The 22,467-nt window shown below is 52.7% G+C and overlaps 1 protein-coding gene across 16 annotated transcripts in view; it reads right to left on the bottom strand.

The window, feature by feature from the left end:
• MYT1L (myelin transcription factor 1 like) overlaps nt 1-22,467 on the bottom strand; it is a 378,916-nt gene that overhangs the window by 117,475 nt on the left and 238,974 nt on the right. For all 16 annotated transcript variants that reach the window (XM_044940559.2, XM_044940561.2, XM_044940570.2 and 13 more), the window contains 3 exons: nt 20,403-20,457; nt 20,200-20,233; nt 19,945-20,007 (listed from right to left, as the gene is read on the bottom strand). In XM_044940559.2, the coding sequence (XP_044796494.1) occupies nt 19,945-20,007; nt 20,200-20,233; nt 20,403-20,457 (152 nt within the window). The remainder of the gene's footprint in view (nt 1-19,944; nt 20,008-20,199; nt 20,234-20,402; nt 20,458-22,467) is intronic.

Genomic DNA, 22,467 nt, shown 5'->3' with positions numbered 1-22,467 from the left:
CAATACATACGGATCTTTCTAAAAAACAACATCCCCCGTGGTCCTGGAATGTCTCAGCAGGACAGAGTAGGCAGGAGAGTCTAAGGTAAAAGTGGCAATCTGGTGCCAAAAGGAAGCCCCAGGCATGAACGCAGCCGGCGCCAGGGCTGACCCTCACCACCCGCGGGTGGGTCTGGGCTCCTCCAGGGCTTGGCGTTCATGTCAGCATCGTGCCCCTCACTTCAGTTTCTCAGCATTGCCATCAGCCTCCACCAGGCATCGGCTGCCTTTCCCACAGCTGCTGAGGGAACCTCGGGTGTGAGCGTTACTCGAGGAACGTCGTTGAATGAACAAATCAAGGTTTTCTCCACTTATTAGTAGTGAAAGCACTTACCACATCCTGGCATGATTATGGCTGACAATGTCTTTCTCCTTTGCAGGACTGAGCCGTCGGCCGGAGGTTAACAGCTTGTTCTATTTTTAGAGCTGCAGTGTCTAATAGAGTAGCCGCTAGTCACACATAGCCATTGAAGAAAATTAAAGGAGATTTTGAAATGAACTGCTCAGATGCACTCATCATATTTCAGGAGTCCAGGAGCCATGGGTGGCTTGTGGCTATGCCAGCTTGGACACAGTAAGTTCTGGGTAAATATCTGCTGAGTGAGAGCCCTGTGGAAAGGACCTGGGCACTGAGGGGGGCTGAGATTCAGGGGGCGGCTCAGTGTTCTGAGAAGCCGACAGCAGGAAAGCTCAGCCTTCCGGTCCAGTCGCTCACGGGAACAAAGCAGATAACCCTAGCAGAAGCAGACTCGGCCGCTCTGATGGACAGGGGACCACGCGGGAGCTGAGATGTTTCAGCAGGAGGCAGCGGTCAGGCCTGCAGGCTCTGCCCATGTCTGAGCTGGGAGGCGAGCCGAGGCCTGGGCACTGTCCACAGGGTCCCCAGGACTGCTCCTCATGCCCCTGCACCCCCTCAGTCTGCAGCACACACAGCACCTGGAGGTGACCGCAAATGCACCCTGGGTGTCCTCCGCACGGTGCAGACTTCAGAGGCAGTGGGTGTGATGACTGAGGATCGTGACAGCACGTGCTTCAGCGTCCGCGAGCTACGTTCCCGGGCTCCTGGAAGTCACGGACGGAGGGCTGCAGCCCGAGCCCTGCGAACCCAGGCTTTGACGCTCAGCTACTCTGTGCTTCTGGGCACCTCGTACATCCTGCAGTCGCTGTAGTGTTTGCAGCCCTTTTGATGTTAACTTGATTTAAACCACGTTTAGTCTTTTGTGTAAGGTTATTCTAGACAATTGGTTACTTGCCACAAGACCTTGCCGTGAACACACATATATAAATACGGTGTACGACATGCTCTCAAGGCTGGTTTCCATGTTGCTTTTAATGGTATTTCCCTTGACATTTTCACTTCTCCAGTTTTCATACAAATGGGGACAGGGGCTCTGACCCTGAAGAACACACCTGCCGGGTGTGCCCCGTGCCCAGCTCACCCATCACAGCTGCTGGCAGAGACCCAAGGTCTAGGATGAGGCGGTCTGTGCTTGTGAGCACAGGAAAGCCAAGGCCAGTCCCGCACCCACGAGTATTCTTTGTGGTCTCTTCTCTGATGGCGGGTATTTCTCTTGTGTTGCTTGCAGAGCCTCAGTGTGTCAAGGATGAACAGTTATTTTGGAATAATGGACATCCTGTGTAAACATGATTCTGGAGTGCTGTGTTCTGCTGTCGGCCCAGCACTCAGAGAACACGTATTCCGTGCCTGGTTTCCTAAAATCTTTACACATATGGATCCAGTAAACGCTGCAGTGACCCACGGGGACAGCTGCTCTTTTAATTCAGTTTTCGAGAGACAGATACTCGGGGATATATGCTGAAAATCTCAAGGCTGAGTAACCCCAGACACGGTATTTGACCCCCTGCCCAGGCACGGTTCACCATGTCTCGGTTTTCCGGTCTCCAAAGAGGGAGACACATGCCCGCCTCTCTTACTGGGGTGTGGCGAGACCTCATTCACATGGTGACGTTTCTGCTTTTCTGACGTCTTCACACGCTAATGGGCTCCCCATAGGTTGTGCTGAATAACTAGGCTGAATGATTCATTTGTGCAGGAGACGTTTTGAGTGGCGCAGAGGGCCCTCATCTCTCAGGACAGGAGCAGAGAGAGCTACCCTCCTGGAGAGGATGGGGCTCGGACAGCTACACAGAGGGCCCACTATGGAGGGGGCAGGAGAGACACGGAGACAGAAAACAGTGCAGTGCAGCTGATCAGAGGCACAGAGACGGCCCTGGACACAGAGGCGCCCATCATGCTGGTCAGCGGCTTCCTGGGGGCACGGGACGAGATCAGGAAAGCGGTGGGCTCACTGAAAACCCTTCCTAAGGCTGCAGTGTGGAGAAGGGGCTGGACTCAGGAGAGGACTGGACTCAGGAGAGGGGACTGGACTCAGGAGAGGGGACTGGACTCAGGGAGGGACTGGACTCAGGAGAGGGGACTGGACTCAGGGAGGGACTGGACTCAGGAGAGGGGACTGGACTCAGGAGAGGGGACTGGACTCAGGAGAGGGGACTGGACTCAGGGAGGGACTGGACTCAGGAGAGGGGACTGGACTCAGGAGAGGGGACTGGACTCGAGAGGGGACTGGACTTGGGAGTGGACTGGACTCGGGAGCGGACTGGACTCGGGAGAGGACTGTACTCAGGGCAGGGGACTGGTTCAGGGGAGAGGACTGGACTCAGGAGGGGACTGGACTCAGGAGAGGACTGGACTCAGGAGAGGACTGGACTCAGGGGAGGGGACTGGACTCAGGGGAGAGGACTGAACTCAGGAGAGGGGACTGAACTCAGGAGAGGGGACTGGACTCAGGAGAGAGGACTAGATTCACGAGAAGAACTGGACTTAGGAGGGGACTGGACTCAGGAGAGCGGGCTGGGCTCAGGGGTGGGCTGGCTTGCATCTTTGGTTTGTGGGGTCACTGTTCAGCGGGATAGAGCTGGCTTCCTCGGGAGGGTGGAGAGAGGAGAAGACAGCTTAGACAGATATCCGGGAACAGGGGTGTCTGAGGCGAGGGAGGGGAGGAGGGTCAGCAGAAGGAGATGCAGAGGACAGGGAACCATCCAAGTGCCCAGGGCTCTGAGGAGGTCTGCGCTGGTCCCCAGCAGTTGCAGTCTGCTGGAGCGGTGGCCGTGGAGAGACCTGCAGCTCTGGACAGCGCTCAGTAGCCTCTGGGAGGTCACCAGAGCAGGAGAAGAGTGACCAGGCCAGAACGGGTGTTGTACTGGGAGCTGGGTTTTGATGTGGCCTGGAAGGATGGGCCATGTCTACACAGACAGCGAGGGTCCAGCCATCACGCACGTGGAGAGTCTGTGGGCAGCATCGGAGCTGCATCAACACAAAAGTGAGTCTGCTGAGAACATGTGCTTAAGTAACTTGCTCAAGATTACACAGCTATTCAACTTTGGGTAGCTAATTTAATCCCTTTCAGCCTCAACTTTTCCATCTGTAAGATGGGCACAGTAATTACTATTTTAGGCTTTTGACAGCAAATGATAAATACAAAAAATATATAGGATCCCTTCTGATTGTGTGGAAGGGGCTCTCATTTTGTCATTCTCTCCTTCTTGTTGTCTTATGTACAGCTGACATTCCTTTTCACCACTGAATTTTTGAACAGTTATTCCTATATGTCCTTAGAATATATAAAGGCATTTAAGAATATTTCAGAAGTAATTTAATTAACTGAATTATTCAATAAAGTGGCTAGCATACCAGATGTCTGTCTGATATCTTTCCAAGAACATATATATTAATAAAACCAATTCAGTTTTGACTACATATTGACATATTTCCTCAATTTTTTTCTTTTATTCTCTGTAAACTATTGTAAGCAAGAGCCAGACTGATTTGAAAAGTATATATATTTTAAGTTAAATGTGACACAAATGTTCTAGGAATTGTAAGACATTCAGTGAATAATTTTTCAAAATGTTTACTTGACCCTATTGCTTTAGAGAATTAAAAAAATCTGTTTCTGGAAGGCAGAGATTTGCTTTACTTTTTTATATAATTTTAAATGATGTAGCCTGTTATTAAATATTTATTGCCTTGAATGGCAGTTTAAAGATTCAAATAAAACATAATCACTATGTAATTTATTTTGACTCAAAAAGAATGCTTCCCCAGGGAAAGGCAGCAGCCTGGTGGGTCCCTGGCCCATGGGGGAGGGTGGGTGGAGGCTCCCAGGACCTGGCCTGGCCCCCTTTTCCCAAAGCCCGTTCCAGATGAGGTTATCTGGCTGCTGAGATTGTTTCTCCTATTTTAAACACTTCTTGAAGTTCTTTCAGTGCGCTCCCCTTCGTGTTCTTTTCACCTGGATTAGCTTGTGTGTCTCTGCTCTTCCAAAGCCCAAAGGACTCGACTGGAGCAGCCTTGGTGTGAGTGCAGCACCGAACCCGCCCTCCCCGCCCCGGTCCCCCGGCGGCCCGCTCCGTCCTGCCCCCGCCCCCAACCCCGCCGCGTCCTCCCCCAGCTCCTCGATCCTCCCTATTGCCCCGCTGCGTCCTGCCCCCGCCCCTCCCCCATTCTGCCCCCGCCCCTCCCCCATTCTGCCCCCGCCCCTCCCCCATTCTGCCCCCGCTGCGTCCTGCCCCCGCCCCTCCCCACATCCTCCCCATCCCTCCCCCTCCGTCCTCCCCAGCTGCCCCTCCATCTTCCCCACCCCTCCCCCGTCTGCCCCGCCTCGTCCTCCCCCGCGCCTCCCTCGGTCCTCACCCCGCCCCTCCGTCCTCATCTACTTCCTCTATTCCTGACCCTTCAAGACCATCTCAATCTGCTTTCTCCTTAAAGTCCTTCTAGGTCAGTCTAGAATTCAGGAGGCTCTGTCTTTGATACTCCATTGTAAATGAATATTCCGACTGTAAATGAATGGACAAAGGAGATGTGGTACATATACACAATGGAATATTACTCAGCCATAAAAATGAATGAATGAAATAATGCCATTTTTGGCAACTTGGATGCAACTAGAGATTATTATGCTAAAGCAAGTCAGGCAGAGAAAGACAAATGTAATATGATATCACTTACATGTGAAATCTAAAAAAAGATACAAATGAACTTATTTCCACAACAGAAAGATTCACAGGCATAGGAAACAAACTTCTGGTTACCCAAAGGGAAAGGTGACGGAGAGGGATAAGCAATTTACACAGTGCTGTTTACAAGCAGGTAAACACCCACAGTATAGGCCCCAGAACTACATTCAGTGTCCTGTAATGACCTATAGTGGAAAGAGATAATGAGAAAGAAAAAACACATAACTGAATCACTTGGCTGTATAGCAGAAATCAAAAGAGCATTGTAAATCAGCTGTACTTCACTTATAAAAAAGACTGACAGGAAGAACCAAGAATCAAGCTATATAAGAATTTATGATTTTGCCAGTGGTGTCTTTGCCCCAGGGACAAATATACAAGCAAATATATGCAAATGCAAAGCTAACGATTTCTTACTCTCCCTTAAATATATACTAGAGTTCTCCTTGAGATGCTCAGGACAGAGTACTTTGTCTTTCTAGGGCTGGCAAAAAATTATTCAGTTGTGGAATAGTGAAAATTCTGGTAGTTGAAGGATGGAGCTGTTTACATGTTCAGCTTGGGATGGAGGGTATACATGTGAACCTTCCTAGCTCAGATAAATAGGACCACTCTTGGGCTCGTATGTAAACACCTGATAGAAATACAATGAGCTGTATATCACGTAATATATGTACAAGCATGCAGAATATGCACATGCATAAACTCACTCTGGGGAACATCCGTCTCTTACAGAAATTAGGAAGCTTCTTAAATATGCATTTTCTAATCATTTACTGCAAGAGAAATGCAAGCTCCTACCCCACATAGATGTTCAGAGCTGTCCTGTGGTCTGTGGTCAGATGCGATCACCCACGCTCAGGGTGCTACAGGCCTAGACTGTAGTTTAATGGGCATCAGGCTACAAATAATAAGCCTTAAAATCTGGTCATCATCAACAGGATTCAGTACGTTTTCTCCACGAAACGGCCTTGCTTTTCATTTTTTTTGGCAATGGGTGGTTACGAGCTGTTGAGTCTGCACTTTTTTGTTGTTGTTGATGGAAGCATCAACTTACAGGGACTTCCCTGGTGGCTCAAACGGTAGAGAATCTGCCTGTGATGCAGAAGACTTGGGTTCGATCTCTGGGTCAGGAAGATCCCCTGGAGAAGGGCACGGCAACCCACTCCAGGATTCTTGCCTGGAGACTCACATGGACAGACGAGCCTGGGGGGCTGCAGTCCATGGGGTTGCCAAGAGTTGGACACGACTGAGCGACTAACACCCACAGCCCCCACACATCAACCTGTAACCAAATCCGGCCTGTATGGCTTCCCACTCAGGGTTTGGATGACAGCTCATCTGGACTCAGCAATTTTTACTGCAGTCGTTTTCATTTCTAACAACCATTGGAAACGTGAGGTCCCGCTGTGAGAACAGGTTCCCTGACTGTGTTTGCCGCCTGGCTCTCAGACGTGCCCCGTGTGCAGACGTGACCCGGGCCCAGCGCCCCTGCCGGGCTGGCCCTGGGCACAGGGTTCCACCCTCAAGGACCGGGTCCCCGCTGTTCCCAGCTCCACAACCCTCGTTCTGAACGCGGATGACGGGGGTGCCCTCGGGGGGCATGCCGAGCCCGGCTCTGACAGAGGCTGTGACCCTCTCGTTAGAGAGGGCGTGGCAGAAGCCATTCTCTGGGAGGCCTGAGTGTGCTCGCGTGCGTGCGTGCGCGTGCGGTCTGCTCCTCTCTCTGACCCTGACGCCGGCTCTAGAGAGGGCGCTTGCTTCTCTGGTTGCTCAGAGGCTGCGTGGCCCAGCCTGCGGATCCTTCAGTGAGGCCCCCACCGAGGACACAGCTCACCTGTCCCTGCGAGAAGGCGCTAAACCCGCCTCCCCGTGCCTTGCCCCCCGCAGGCCTGTGAGCTGGTCTGACAGCCTGTGGAGGGGCCTGCCCTGCTCGGGGGTAAGAGCTGCCCCGATCTCGTCCTGCAGCGAGGGGCCTGGGAGGGGACGCAGCCGTGCCCGACTGCCCTGGGGGACACCTCCCTGATTGGGAGTCAGACCCCTCAGCTGCCGACGGGTGCAGAGACGCTGTCTGTGTATCCGTCTCCCTGTTCACTGACACCACGTGGACGAGGACTTTCTTCTCTTCTCTCAGTTTTCTCAGCGAGCACCCACCTCCCCAGCGTCAAGCAGGAAGACGCGTCTTAGTCCCGCAGATGCGGAAGTCCTCCACGCAGGTCTGGACCGGAAGAGCTGGACGTGAAGCCTCCTGCTAACTGTGCGAGCTTGGGGGGGGGGTCTCAGCTCCTCGTCTGCAGGGGGAAGAGGCCAGTCCATCCCCCGGGGTCTCCAAGGGCGTTTTCTGGAACCCAAGAGTCGTGTGGCCTCTGCTCCCTGGGGCGCCCCCGTCCGTGGAAGGCTTCTGTGGGGAGGGGTCTTGGGGGTGTCAGCCTTATTGCTAAGGCTCCTCATTCTAGAATTCTGTGCTGCTTCCTTTCACGGTGCCTACTGCCATCCGGTTCCTCGTATTTTTTTTTTAAATAGATGAATCTCATCAATCAAAAACCATCAGATACTGGAAAGAAATGAATAAAGACTGGTGTAGAAAACGTGGACCCCTTTGGGGGTGTCAGCTTCTCAGCATTTGAAGGACGACGGCTCAAAGGTGTCACGTGGCCGTCCTATGGAAAAGCAGCAACCACAGACGGGAAACCGAAGGCCAGAGGCGGATCCCTTCAGGACAGGTCCTTCCACGCCTGCAGCGTGGCCTGGAGCTAACGGCAGCTCCTGCGGGGGACCACCTGCCCCGGCCACCCCGCGCCCCCTTCTCCCCCTGGGGCCAAGGACTCCGACCCGAAGGCTGGTCCAGAGAGGGAAGAGGCAGCCGGCCCCAGCCCCAGCCTCCCCCTGCTTGTCTCGGGAATAGGACAGTGACGGGGGGCCCAGCCTTGCTGGGGGGGGGTCCCCTGAGTTCGGGCTCAGGCCCAGCTCAGCAGGCATGCCACCTCCAGGAGGGTGCCTCCTGAAGGCCCACAGCCCACGGGGGTTTGGTTTCCCTAAAGGGATGCAAGGATGACGAGGAATCCCACCAGGCGTTGCAGGCCGTGCCCCTGCTGAGGGTCCTACTCCCGCAGCTGGTGGAGTCGGCCCTGAAGACAAGCCGTGCTGACTGGCTGGGCTTCCCTCGGTTTGCACATGGGGCTGGGCCACGGGACCCAGGTCCGCCAGCCAACTCTGTCCGCCTCAAGGGCGTGGCTGTGATGCAGGGTCCCCGCGGGACCATCCACCCGGAGGGGCTTGTCCCCGCCTTCTGCTCTGTAGGAATCCCGCCGCACCACTGGTTCATCATGTCTTCAGAAATCAGAAAGAGACGCCATGAGGCGTTCGACCTCCGGCACGTTGGGAGCTTGCAGCGGTTCCGCGTGTGGGTCCCCTGTGAGTCACCACGGTCTCCAGGCTGAGAGACGCGTGGCTGAGGGGCCTCGGCTTCATTGCTCGAGAAGGACCCTCACAGCGTCTTGTGTCTGTGGCATTTGTAAGTGGCGGGAAGGAAGGGAGACGCTTGTCTCTGGCCCTGTCCCCTGCTCAGCGCTTTGGGGCCCTCACGCTGCGGGCTCTCGTGAGTGTCCGTGTGTCCAGGGTTCTCCAGGACCCCTCCTCCTGCCTCTCTGGGCACATCCTCCCCTGCACCCTGCACGTCTGGACGCACGTGTGTATCGCTGTCACGAGTCACACGCCTTACGTCAAAGGGTGGGTGTCCCTGTGTCCCGAAATATCCCTTCTGCTGGATGACTGTGTGTGCCGTGAACACTCAGCAGTTAGACAAACAGAGCATCTTTGATGAGGCCTGGAGTGTCGTATTCTACCTGGCCACAGAGGTGACCCCTGCACACCTACCTCTGTGCAATCCCTTAACTAAGCTGTCATCTCTGCAATAAGCAGCAGAGTGAGCCTCCACACCAGATTGAAATCCAGCCTGAGCACTTGCTCGCTCGTTCCTGGTCTGGGGCGTCTTCTACACGCCCACACCTCCGTGCTGTGCAGTGACTGGTAAGCGTCCGTTTGCCTTTTGTGTCATCGGCTGTGTGCTTAGGGATGGTCACCAAGGGCAGGGCCGTGTCAGATGCAGCCCTCGGGTGGCCCCAGGGCCTCTGCGTGGCTGCAGAAGTGTCTGCTCGCTGCTCCCGGCTTCCGGCACCCCCACGGTCAGGTGGGGCTACTGGTACCCGCGGCCGGAGGGCCAGAGAGACTCGGAGGCGCTTGGAGCCCCAGCTGGGCTGGAGGAGCCCCGGGCAGTGAAAGTGCTGGGCCCCAATGCCCACCCTGCTGTCCTTGCAGACCTGCATTTTATCATTTGAAATCTAAAGACGCTTGTCTACGTCGTTCAGGCACAGCGTCCCCCTCAGGGGCTCCGACCCTCCCTGACACCCTTGGCTGTGGGTCTGGTGAGGCCTCTGCCCCCAGGCTTGGAATGCGGGGTGGTGGGGGGGCAGGTGGCCATGACAGAGGACAGAGCCTCTCACCTTCTGCCTGGCCCTGAGCATCGCCTGGAACCTGTTCCTCACTGAGCTCTGGAAGGTCTCAGCCGAGGCTCAGTCTCAGGGGTGGGAGGATGCTGGAGTCCAGCTCACAAGAGCGAGCTCGTTTAAGAGGAGGAAAGCATGGCTTACCTTTCAAAACATGCCTTTCCCCAGAATTTTCTATCAATAGCATTGTTTAAAAAATTCCCAATCTTCTAAAAACTTATCCTTTTACAAAAAAAAAAATTCTTTCTGAATAAGAAGGAAGTGCTTTAAAAACAATTATCTCATATTATTTGCTGAAGACAACAAGGACACCTCCTCCCCGCTCCTGGAAACACAGAGGGGCCCGTCTTGCCAGAAACACACTCCTGAAACCGGTCCTGTCCTCACGTCCTTCAAGCTCCGCTCCTCCTTGTGACAGTCTACCCCGAGGAAGGGGCCAGCAGCCACAGAACTATGCAAAGATGCTTATCCCACCTGATCTATAACTCGGAAAAGTTAAAAACAACACTAGATAGTTTCTGGAGACCAGCTTGGGGCCGTGGACCCCGCCATCGCCAGGGATGCAGGGCTCCTGGCTCGTCATCCCGCGACAGGGTCCGCAGCCCCCAGCCCCAGCCTCAGCCAAGACACCGTCCACACACCACCAGCTCTGAAACGTGGCGGCCGGGTACCCAGCACAGCCCAGCGCAGATGGTGGAGGGAGCCGTCATCCCTGACCAGAGCCCCACCACACACCCACGTCTGCTGTATGTGCAGAGCGGCTTCAAAGCCATGGTTATACGTTAGCAATCATCAGTCAAGAAATCAGGCCTAGATGATAATTCCTTTGTTTCATCTTAACCAATACAGATTGTAAATATGAGAGATTCTCTAAGTCCTTGCCTGAAAATACCTATATTCCTTCTCTTTGAATGCAGAGTTATTTAAAAAGTATATTTAATTTTATACAGTGTCAAACATCTCCCCTGAAATGCATTACCTGTTTTATTGACAGTTTTAAACACACCGAATCAGTCACACTGTCTTCTGAAATATGTAACAAACGTGGCCAGGGCCAGCGAGGTGTCCACTCGGGTAGACCTGCTGGAGATGCGCAGCACACACATTGTTTTCTCGGGATGATGGCCAGGAAGCTTTCTTTTTTTTTCTTTTAATAGAGGATTTGTTGCGACAATAAAGGTCAACTGCCATCCCAGTCCTGAAGTTTGTGTTTGCACACAGACAGTTCATCATAAGGCGTCGATCAATGGCGGGTCTGGGAAATCCACTTGCTCGAATCTTCACTTCATACAGACCAGTCCCTAGAACGCCACCTTTTTGCTTCTCTGCAACCATGCATGCAAGCTATCAAATAAATGGTAAAATAGGTACGCCCTAGCTCCTGATTTATAATGTTAGTGACAGAAGGAGGGACGAGCACGTTGTAAAGTTCAGGGATGGGCGATGCCCAGCGATGTCTTATAAGGAATGAAGGGGCTGTGGGCGCCCTGGCTCCTGGCTGCGTGGCTGCGTGCACGGAATTCTTCACCCACGCCCAGGCGTGCGCCCTGCTGCACGGCAGTCATGCATTAATTAGAGCATAAACAGACACTGCGGTGTTGCCACGCACCAAGTGGATCTTCATTTCTCACATGTGGGGCCCTACTAATTAAAATCAGCTTTGCAATTAAATGTGGAAAATTGTGTTAAACTTTCAAGCATGGTTAGAAAAAAATGCAATTATTTTTAGGGTTTTTTTATTTTAATGCAAATGCAAATTCTATCCATGTGAAACCAGTAAACGGGAAGTATAGGATCCCTATTTTTCTTTCTTCCTCTGTCTCTTTCTTTCTTTTTTGATTATCCAGGCTCCTCTCAGTTGCACGTCGCCATGCTCCACTGTCTTTCCCAGTGCCTGGCTCCGTTCCAAGGCTTTTAGTGAGAGCTCTCTGTCAAGGCATGAATAATACAGCCCCCAGGCTGCCGGCAGCCTCCAAATGAGGCGTGCTGCATCAGGAAGGAGCCCTCAGCTCCAGCTCCAGAACAAGCTCCCGTGAAGACAGGCAATTATTCACCCGCGGCTGCCGCCATGGCAGTCACACTGGTGGGTGCAAAGGTATATGAGATGGGAAAAATCTGAAGGAGGAACACGCACCACAAGCCAGAGAGAATCCAATAATTTTCTAATAGGAAAGAAATCTACCGTTTGGAGCTTTTAATTTTAAAGTTTCAGGATAAATTGATTTGATTCTGAATTTTCTAAATTGGGAAGGATTTAAATATAATACCAAGGCCATCAACTGGCTTTTGCAAGACTCTACAGCTCGATTTCAGGTCAACTATCTCACCAGAACCATGTGCTCAACAAACAATAACCTCAGCAAAACAGCTGTGAAGGGCAAATGTGAATAAAATCCATTAAATGTCAGAAGTAAATTCAGAGGGTTCACCAACCAGATCACGTGAAGAATAAATCCACATTAGGGACTCCCCCAGCCCTACACACATTCTCCTTCATTGGAGACTTATATAAAAATCGCTGTTCAGAAAGAAGTAAGTAAAGCCAGTTAATTTCAGTGGTCCAGTATGTATCTAACTGCTGAAAGGAAGGCTAAAATTTCAAATTCCTCTGCATTACTTAATATTTATTAATCTGTGATAGATTTTTTTTTCAGATTTCTTTTTGCTGTGGAACATTTTTAAAGTCTTTATTGAATTTATTACAATATTGTTTCTGTTTCATGTTCTGGTTTTCTGGTTGAGAGGCACATGGGGTCTTGGTTACCCGAGGAGGGACTGAACCCTCAGCCCCTGCGCTGGAAGGTGACCTCTTAACCACCGGATCACCAGGGAAGTCCCAATCTGTGATAGATACTAATAAATATTATTCCCATCTCTAATTTTTACTAGGAAATTTTATAAAGACTTTAGAACAATAAGGCTTCTCTGGTGCCTCAGATGGTAAAGAATCTGCCTGCAATGCAGGAGACTCGGAGTCAATCTCTGGGTTGGGAAGATCCCCTGGAGGAGGGCACAGCAACCCACGCCAGTGTTCTTGCCTAGAGAATTCCAAGGACAGAGGAGCCTGGCGGGCTTCAGTCCATGGGGTCGCACAGAGTCAGGCACGACTGAGCGTCTAACAAATACTTACAGTCGTAGCAGTAGAACAATAAACTAGCCCTGATTTTGACAATGAATTTAGTATCTATTTTTTTACCCCTTTGTAACATCAAGTTGCACTGTGTCTTTAACACAATATTTTATATCAACTTGGGGACAGAAAATTGTGATTATAAGGCATTAGAATGTTCAATCTCAGTCAAATTTTTAAGAGTAAATGTTGGTAGGAAAGTTTTCACGTCCCACATTCTGGCTGTCCTAGTAACAGGTCATGTAATTCTCTGGATTATTAAACAATCTCTTTTTCGGGTATTTGAACCAAACTAAAACAACTACAGATGGAGTGAACTGGGGCCTCTTGACCCCATGTCTCTATCCATAAGATACCTATCTTCAGGCTTCCCAGGTGGTGCTACTGATCAAGAATCAGCCTGCCAATGCAGGAGACACAAGAGACGCGGGTTTGATCCCTGGGTTTGGAAGATCCCCTGGAGTAGGTAATGGCACCGCTTCAGTACTCTTGTCGGGAGCATCCTGTGGACAGGGGAGCCTGGCGGGCTACAGTCCACTGAGTTCCAAAAGAGTGGGATGCAGCGGAGCACACACACCACCCAGGACAGGCAGAGACCCCAGCTCCCGAGACATTGGGTCAGACGGGATCTCGCACTAGGCAGCTCTTCCTGCACTTGTCTGTCCTTGCTGGTTCAGGGCCCCAGTCTTGGGCTGGCTCTGTGTCCTTTACCCCTCCCTACAGGCAGTCTTCCAGCCAACCAACCCAGAGCCCAGTGACTTCCTCAACTCCAGGTTCATGGACTCTTCCTCCATGTCTTTCATTTTCTTCCTGCCACCCAGGCTGTAGGCCGGAAATGTTCTCTTTTCACCCACGGCTGTTTTAGACGCTTACAAGTCACCTGTCTGCCTGCACAAAGGAATGAGGTGGTCCCAGAAGGAGAGCAGGGATCCACAATGCGCCTCTCCCTGAACCTGGGTGTCTAAGAACCAGACTCCGGGAACTCATTTAGATGGTGGAGGGTTAGTTTTGCACCTGCAAAGGCAGCTCTGGGATTGGCCCCCACGTCACGTTTGAGATGCTACCTTCAGCATCTCTCACATAAATACCATTTTGGAAAAGCCGTGTGTACTCAGGACAGTGGAGTGTGCAGTCAGGTGTGCAAGAGACGTAAGACGTGAGTGGAAAGGAAGAGACGGGATTTGCTGTGGACAGAGACTGAGACCGCATTTTGGTTCATGAAAGAGAATTACTTCTGGCCTTGATTGCAGATTCCATGATGATTTTGTCATAATTATGTGCTAATAATATAGAGCCTAGAAGAATCCGAGTCGTGTGTCTGGATACTAACAATGTTTTGGAAGATAAAGGCTGGTGGTTTTGTCCCTGATCATGTGCATGTGAAAGTTTTAGTCACTCAGTTGTGTCTCTTTACAACCCCCTGTAGCCAGCCAGGCTCCTCTGTCCATGGGATTCTCCAGGCAAGAATACTGGAGTGGGTGGCCATTTCTTTCTCCCAGGGATCTTCCCAACCCAGGGATCGAACCTGGTCTCCTGCATTGCAGGCAGATTCTCTACTGTCTGAGCCACCAGAGATGCTGACCACACGCATCAGGAAATGAAAATGTTGACTGAGTTGGGGCCCTTGTGGTCAGTGTGCAGGGATCCAGAGATGGGCCTCAGGTCCAGGAGGGTGGCCCGGAGGAGGAACGGGTATGGCGCCTGCATCGGACGCAGGGGCTCTGTCACTGCTCTTCCTCTCTTTCACCCTGACTGCTTGGCGACTCAGCACCACGTGGGATGCCACGTCCAAGCCCCTGGTGTGCCCGGGGGTTTCATTTCCCTTGTTTCTCCCCAGTTTCTCTCTCTGACTCACCCTTTGTGCAGTTGTGTGTATGCTTATCAGGCAGCTAAAACTGTGAACGATTAACACAAACAAATGCCCTGAGTCGATTATCTGTAGTTCAAGGATACGGCTTTTGCATAAGGCAGAACGTCCAATAAAATGATATTAGAAGTTTAACTCCCACCCCTTCGTTCTTAACCAGGACTGTAAATCATGAATTCCTTGAGAATTCAGACTATTGATGAAGTTCACAAGCATCACCCAGTGGTTGGTCCTCCTCTGCCCTCTATTTCCGGTTTCTTATGAACCCACAGCTCTGCCTTCCTTACCAAGGGAAAACGTCACCCATCTCAGCATCCACAGGAAACCAAATCCCCACTGAAGTGGCAAGACCATGGCCCAGGGCCACGGCCTCCGCCCAGGGACACAGCCACCTCCCAGGGCCACGGCCACCAACTGGGGCCACCTCCCAAGGCCACGGCCACCAACTGGGGCTACGACCACCACCCAGGGTCACAGCCACCACCCAGGGACATGACCACCGCCCAGGGCCACGGCCTCCGCCCAGGGACACAGCCACCTCCCAGGGCCACGGCCACCAACTGGGGCCCACCTCCCAAGGCCACGGCCACCAACTGGGGCTACGACCACCACCCAGGGCCACAGCCACCACCCAGGGACATGACCACCGCCCAGGGACACGGCCTTCGCCCAGGGCCATGGCCACCTCCCAGGGACATGACCACCGCCCAGGGACACGGTCTTCACCCAGGGCCATGGCCACCTCCCAGGGCCACTGCCACCAACTGGGTCTACGACCACTGCCCAGGGCCACGGCCTCCACCCAGGGACATGACCACCACCCAGGGACATGGCCTTCGCACAGGGCCATGGCCACCTCCCAGGGACATGGCCACCAACTGGGGCTACGACCACCACCCAGGGCCACAGCCTCCGCCCAGGGCCACAGACGCTGCCCGGGGACACGGGCACTGACTGGGGCTATGACCACTGCCCAGGGCCACAGCCACCGCCCAGGGCCACCACCACCGCCATGCAGGCCCTCCAAAGCAGTGAAACGGCACACTGAAACTCTGGCCAGTATTTGGTTCTCTTAGGAATTATGCTAAAATAAAGATTACCTGGTAGACTTCATTTTACTACTTGAAATCAAATTTCCAAAAAATTTTATTTTTTACATTGTTGATTCCCTTCACCTGCCTCAAATTAATTTTTGCATGTTCAAATAGCTAGATATCAATATACTAAAAGAATGTCTTTTATACTCAGCTACAAACTGACATGATGAGTGAGTAAAATGAAACTGTAGCCTTAACAGGAGTACATTCATTGAAAAGTGCATCAGTTAAAACCTGAGCGTTGGCCGCTCAGTCGTGTCCGACTCTTTGCGACCCCGGGGACTGTATGTAGCCCACCAGGCTCCTCTGTCCATGCGATTCTCCAGGCAAGAACACTGGAGAGGGTTGCCATTTCCTTCTCCAAGTAAAAACCTGAAATGATGGGCCATTTCATCAAGACCCAAACTGAGGCCGCTGTGCTGGTCTTATGTGAAGATGTCTCACGGGCGCCGAGCCCCAGCTGGGGCAGGTGACTCCTGTGTTGGGCGGTGCAGGCATTTACATGGTGACGCCTGTGTTGGGCGGGGCAGGCATTTACGTGGTGACGCCTGTGCTGGGGGCGGGGCAGGCATTTACGTGGTGACGCCTGTGCTGGGGGCGGGGCAGGCATTTACGTGGTGACGCCTGTGCTGGGGGCGGGGCAGGCATTTACGTGGTGACGCCTGTTGGGGGCGGGGCAGGCATTTACGTGGTGACGCCTGTGCTGGGGGCGGGGCAGGCATTTACGTGGTGACGCCTGTGTTGGGCGGGGCAGGCATTTACGTGGTGACGCCTGTGCTGGGGGCGGGGCAGGCATTTACGTGGTGACGCCTGTGCTGGGGGCGGGGCAGGCATTTACGTGGTGACGCCTGTGCTGGGGGCGGGGCAGGCATTTACGTGGTGACGCCTGTTGGGGGCGGGGCAGGCATTTACGGGGTGACGCCTGTGCTGGGGGCGGGGCAGGCATTTACGTGGTGACGCCTGTTGGGGGCGGGGCAGGCATTTACGTGGTGACGCCTGTGCTGGGCGGGGCAGGCATTTACGTGGTGACGCCTGTTGGGGGCGGGGCAGGCATTTACGTGGTGACGCCTGTTGGGGGCGGGGCAGGCATTTACGTGGTGACGCCTGTTGGGGGCGGGGCAGGCATTTACGTGCATGAGAGCAGCTGTCATGGCGCAGACACTGTCTTTTCAAAATGAAAGAAACAGAGCCAGATATAATTGAAATCTGACAAATTTGAAACAGCTACAGTCAGAAGATGTTGATGTGTACAAGAATCTTACCTACTACAAGGACCACCTTTTCAGTCTGAGAAATTCCAATGTCACCTCTTAGTTAAAACTTACTGATAATATGTAGCCATTGAGAAACAGAACGTAGGAAGCCTTACTTGATACCTCAGTGCGATTCCTGGGAGAGAAGTCTTATCTCTGACATGGCATTCTGAATGGTAATTAGCTTTACATAACAAAGTCTGTGGGCTTCCCAGGCGGCCTTAGTGGTTAAGAACTTGCCTGCCAATGAAGGTAGATGTCAGAGACTCGGGTTTGATCCCTGGGTTGGGAAGATCCCCTGGAGGAGGAAATGGCAACGCACTCCAGTTTCCTTGCCTGCAGAATCCCATGGACAGGAGCCTCCTGGGCTACAGTCCATGGGGGCGCAGAGGGTTGGATATTACTGAGTGGCGTAGCAGGCACGCAACAAAGTCTGCAACTTTCTTGTTTTAAAACCAAAGAAATTGAAGCCAATACAGGTGGCGCTACTGGTAGGGAATCTGGCTGCCGATGTAGGAGATGCAAGAGACGAGCATTTGATCCCGGGATGGAGAAGATCCCTCAGAAGAGGAAATGGCAACCCATTCCAGGATTCTTGCCTGGAAAATCCTACAGACAGAGGAGCCTGGCGGGCTACAGTTCACGGGGTCACAAACAGTTGGACAGGACTGAGTGACTAAGGACATACAAAAGTTAAATAATTCACCCAAAGCCCCCGGGTCACTAGTGGCAAAGGGAAGACTGTGTTCTGGGACCCCCAATATGCCTCCTGATTCACTATTTACTTTTCACTAGTAAAATAGTGGAAATTCCAATAATTGTATACATTATGACTCATGGTGAAAATAATGCCATTTTAAATTTAAAAATTAAAATTATTTTTGTTTTAAAAATTTCCAGTTTGGCTGCTTCTGTGAATATTCTCTAAAATTTCATCTACTTCGCTCCTGCACAATTCAGGGCATTCTGCACTCTCATCAGCATTGAGTCTCAGAGGAGGGTGGAGCCTGGCTGTCTTCAGTTGGCCCAGCCTCAGCCTAAGCACCATTTTCTATACAGGAAGAGGACCCCGGGGAGGTTGTACACACAGCCTGCATCCCACAGGACCCATCATGGGGTCCACAATCATGGGGTGCATTGTGGGCAGAAATACAAAGCCTTGAGTCAATTCTTCTGAGAAGGCAATGGCACCCCACTCCAGTACTCTTGCCTGGAAAATCCCATGGATGGAGGAGCCTGGTAGGCTGCAGTCCATGGGGTCGCTAAGAGTTGGACACGACTGAGCGACTTCACTTTCTCTTTTCACTTTCATGCATTGGAGAAGGAAATGGCGACCCACGCTAGTGTTCTTGCCTGGAGAATCCCAGGGACGGGGAAGCCTGGTGGGCTGCCGTCTATGGGGTCACACAGTCGGACACGACTGAAGTGACTTAGCATAGCATAGTCAATTCTTTGGGAAATTCATGAGTATTCCTGCAAAAGTGTGGTTATCACACCTAATTAAAACTAGCTGACATCTAATTAAAACTTTTTAGCCAAATTTAATCATTCCTTCTAGTAGCAATATAATCAAGTTTAACTATTGATTAATCATGAGATGATTGGGCTTCCCAGGTGGAGCTAGTGGTAAAGAACTTGCCTGCCAATACAGGAGATGCCAGAGACCTGGGTTCGATCCCTGGGTCGGGAAGTTTCCATGGAGAACATGGCAACCCACTCTAGTATTGTTGCCTGGAGAATCCCATGGACAGAGGATCCTGGTGGGCTATGGCCCATAGGGTTGCAAAGAGTAGGATGCAACTGAAGCGACCTAGCAGGCATGCACACATGAGAGGATTAGGGGGAAAAATCCACTCACAGTTGGCTAACTTGTTTTTCTCCATCGTAAACATAAACCAGTCAGGTTTTAAAAACAGGACTTTAAAAAAAGAATTTACATATATACTCCTTCATCAAATAGCAAATACTTGAAATAAACCATGTATTTAAATCAGATAATTTTGCACAGTACGATAATAATATAATACATTAAATATAATAATTTAAGTCACAAAATTCTCTTAACCATGGCTAGCTGTTCCCCCAGTCTGAAACCGTTTCATCGTGGGTGCCCATTAAAATTCCCTGCCTCCCTAAATGCTAGCATGGGGGATTTTGGAGTAATTTGTAATTTTCCCTTGATTTTGCTGAAGGACAATCATCATAATTGCTTGATTTCACCGGTAAATTAGCGCTCAGCTGAAAAGGAAATAGTGAGCGAGGCCGCGAGGACTGTCGCCTGGGGGCTGGAGCACCTGCTGCAGCACCTGGGCCCGCGTACCTGGGCCCGGCCCCCAAAGGCTGCTTGGCCGGACGACAGGCTCTCAGCCTGGGTACGGGAGTCGGCCACAGGTGAGCCCTGGCCGGTGCACGCTTCTGACGTACCAGGGCCGCGACCTTCCGCACAAAGGGGAAGCTGCCTCCTTCCACAGGGCCGGGGGCCCATGAGACGAGAACCTTCCGGCCGACCTGCCCCTGCCCTGCAGCCTTGGCGTGAAGCCTTGCCGCCACAAGCCCCTCTCTGCTCCATGCTCCCGGTGTCCCCTCATCGTCTCTGCCGCACGCCTGAAATCTGGGCTGACGGGCAACATCACCTGAGCCCTGGAGCCCCTGAGCCCCTGGAGCCTGGCCCGGCCTGGCCGCTCCAGCCCAGGCCGTCCCCCGCAGCCGCCTGGGGCCTGGCCTTCCTCCCCCGGACCGGTCGAGCTCCCGCTGAAAGACCAGAAGGCCGTCCTTCACTCCACCACCTGAGGGTCACCATCCTGAGCTACAGAAGGAGAAAGCGGAACAAGACACCCCGGCCCCCGCGAACCGGGGGCGGGGCGGCGCTGACCCCTCCTGTCCCCCGCGGGTGGGCAAACGCTGCCCCAGGCGGCCGTCGGAGCGACTCCAAGAGCCCCAGGTCCGGGGGACAGGGGAGCCTCGCCAAGGCGGCGCCCGCGAGTCACGCGGCTCCGAGCCGAGACCGCGGCCTTACCTCCTGTGTCGCGCGTACTTTCCGCTGACGTGGCCGCTGCCGTCACAGCCGGGGGTGGGACAGCTGCAAGAGGAACGGACGGGTCACTCAAGTGCCCCCTGGATGGCGGGCCGGGGGCGGGGATGCGGACTCACAGGGAAGGCCGGACACTGGGGGGCGGGGGCAGGCCCCGGGCCCCGGGGAGCGCGGAAGCCCGCTCTCTATCAAGGGCAGCGTTCTCTGAACCGCCGCTGGGCACACGTGCGGACCACTGACCTGAACAGCTCCTGGATGGCCGGCTCCACGGGAACTGCAGAGAGAGGAAAAGGGACGCTCATTTCTCTTCCATTGCTAGACTCCCCTCCACCGCTAGTCCACCCCACCTGCCACAGACAACCCCCCAGAGGCCCAGATGGAGGGCTTCTGCAGGACGGAGGTGACCCCAGCAGGGTGCCGGGGGCCGGGAGGCACGGACGTACCTCGGACCCCTTTGGATCGCGTGCGATGCCGCTTCTCCTCAGCGTCCACCTCCATCTGCAGGGAGAGAAGGCGGTCAGCGTGCTCCCTGCTGGGGTCTTAGAGACAGTGTCCCTCTGTGAAGGGGGTTTGGCCGCTGGGGAAGGGCCAGGCAGTCTACCCGCGATGCTTAAAAATAACAAGCAAGACCTTGGTCCTGCAGGGGCCCTGCAGGGGAAGACTTTGATGAGGACACATGCGGGTCAGTCAACCTAAGTTGCACTTGTACGGAGAATACAATAGACAGTGGTGAAGTTTGCAGGAAGGAAAAACATCCACATAGAATGTCCGCCATCTCCTTGTAGCTGAAGTGTTTAATCTGGTCAGGGACCTATGTGGGAAGTGGGGGGTGTCAGAAGGACAGGCTTTCTCCTGGTGGCTACTCTCACTGTGGTCTAGCCCTGGGGGCGATTGGCGGCCACCTTGGTCTGAACCATCAGGGGCTTTCCAGGGTCATGGCCCCTCCTGGTGGTCATGGCAGGACTTACGCTTGGAGGTCGCAGGGTGTCTCCATCGACTACCTTGCACAATCCTCACACAATTCTGTAAGGGTGGCATCTACATTCTGCGCCCTTTACCTGGGACTTGCCCAAGATCATCCGTGTGGCAGCTTTGGTGCAGGGCCCCGAAAACCGCCACTGTCTACACTTCCTCCTTGAGTTAAAAACATACTGCTGGACGGGTGAATGCAAGTAATTTAAACACAGCAAAACTGCTCATTGCAGAACTCCACTCAGCACATCAGAAGGGTCAACAAGAGAAGAGCAGTAAAGACGAGAGCCCCTCTCACCAGCTCCCGCCCTGGCCTGGGCCATTTGTCACCCTGTCCAGTAGGAGATGGGGCTTCAATATCTGGGTCGGGAAGATCCTCTGGAGAAGGGCATGGCAACCCACTCCAGTATCCCTGCCTGGAAAATCCCATAGACAGAGGAGTCTGGCGGGCTACAGTCCATGGAGTCGCAAAGAGTTGGACACGACCAAAGTGACTGAGCACACACACGTGCCAGTGTGGCCAGAGCTGTATTCTAGGTGGGAGAGACATGGCAAAATCATGTGTGCAGGGGGGTAGGGGGGAGGGATGGGAGTTTGGGATTAGGGGGGAGGGATGGGAGTTTGGGATTAGGGGGGAGGGATGGGAGTTTGGGATTAGGGGGGAGGGATGGGAGTTTGGGATTAGCAGATGCAAACCGTTGCGCTAACGTGCGGCACAGATAGGAAACAAGGTCCTACTGGATAGCACAGGAGACTGTTCAGTACCCTGTGATTAAGCCATAATGGCAGCAATACGAAAAATAATCTGTTATCTATTTATCTGTATCAATAACCGAGTCATTTTGCTCTACAGCAGAAATTAATTGGGCTTCCCTCATAGCTCAGTAGGTAAAGAATCTGCCTGCAATGCAGGAGAATCGGGTTTGATTCCCAGGTGGGGAAGATCCCCTGGAGGAGGAAATGGCAACCCACTCCAGTATTCTTGCCTGGAGAATCCCATGGACAGAGGAGCCTGGTGGGCTACAGTCCATGGGGTTGCAAGAGTCGGACATGACTTAGTGACTAAATCACCACCAACAGAAATTAATATAAGAATTAATACAGGAAATTAATACAAGTAACTCAGCTGTACTCCAACAAAATTTTTTAAAAATTAAAATAAAAAAGAGATACCATGGATGCAGAGTTCACCTCCTCCACAATTTATGTCAAGAAACATCAGAATCTGGGAGAAGACTAGTTAGACTCCTGTGACTCTGCTAGCTGATATTACAGAAAGACCCGGTGGACCTGCTGTTGGAGCAAAGCTTCAGCAAGTCGAGACTCTGCAGAGAATCCTGGGAGAACCGGCATCTCTGGCCTGAGCCTTCATATCAACCGACCAACAAATACTTACTCATCACTCTGTGTGCAGAGTAGCAAAAATACATATAATAAAAAGCACAAGCTCATTTAGTGTTTGAAATGTGTGCTGAGCTTTAAGGGAAAACTTCAGGATTCAGGTTAAAAAAAAGGGCTGGGGCAGATGTTTCGGGC

This window comes from Bubalus bubalis, chromosome 3 (assembly GCF_019923935.1).
Source record: "Bubalus bubalis isolate 160015118507 breed Murrah chromosome 3, NDDB_SH_1, whole genome shotgun sequence".
Classification (NCBI taxonomy): domain Eukaryota; kingdom Metazoa; phylum Chordata; class Mammalia; order Artiodactyla; family Bovidae; genus Bubalus; species Bubalus bubalis.
This window is presented reverse-complemented; position numbering and strand designations above follow the sequence as displayed.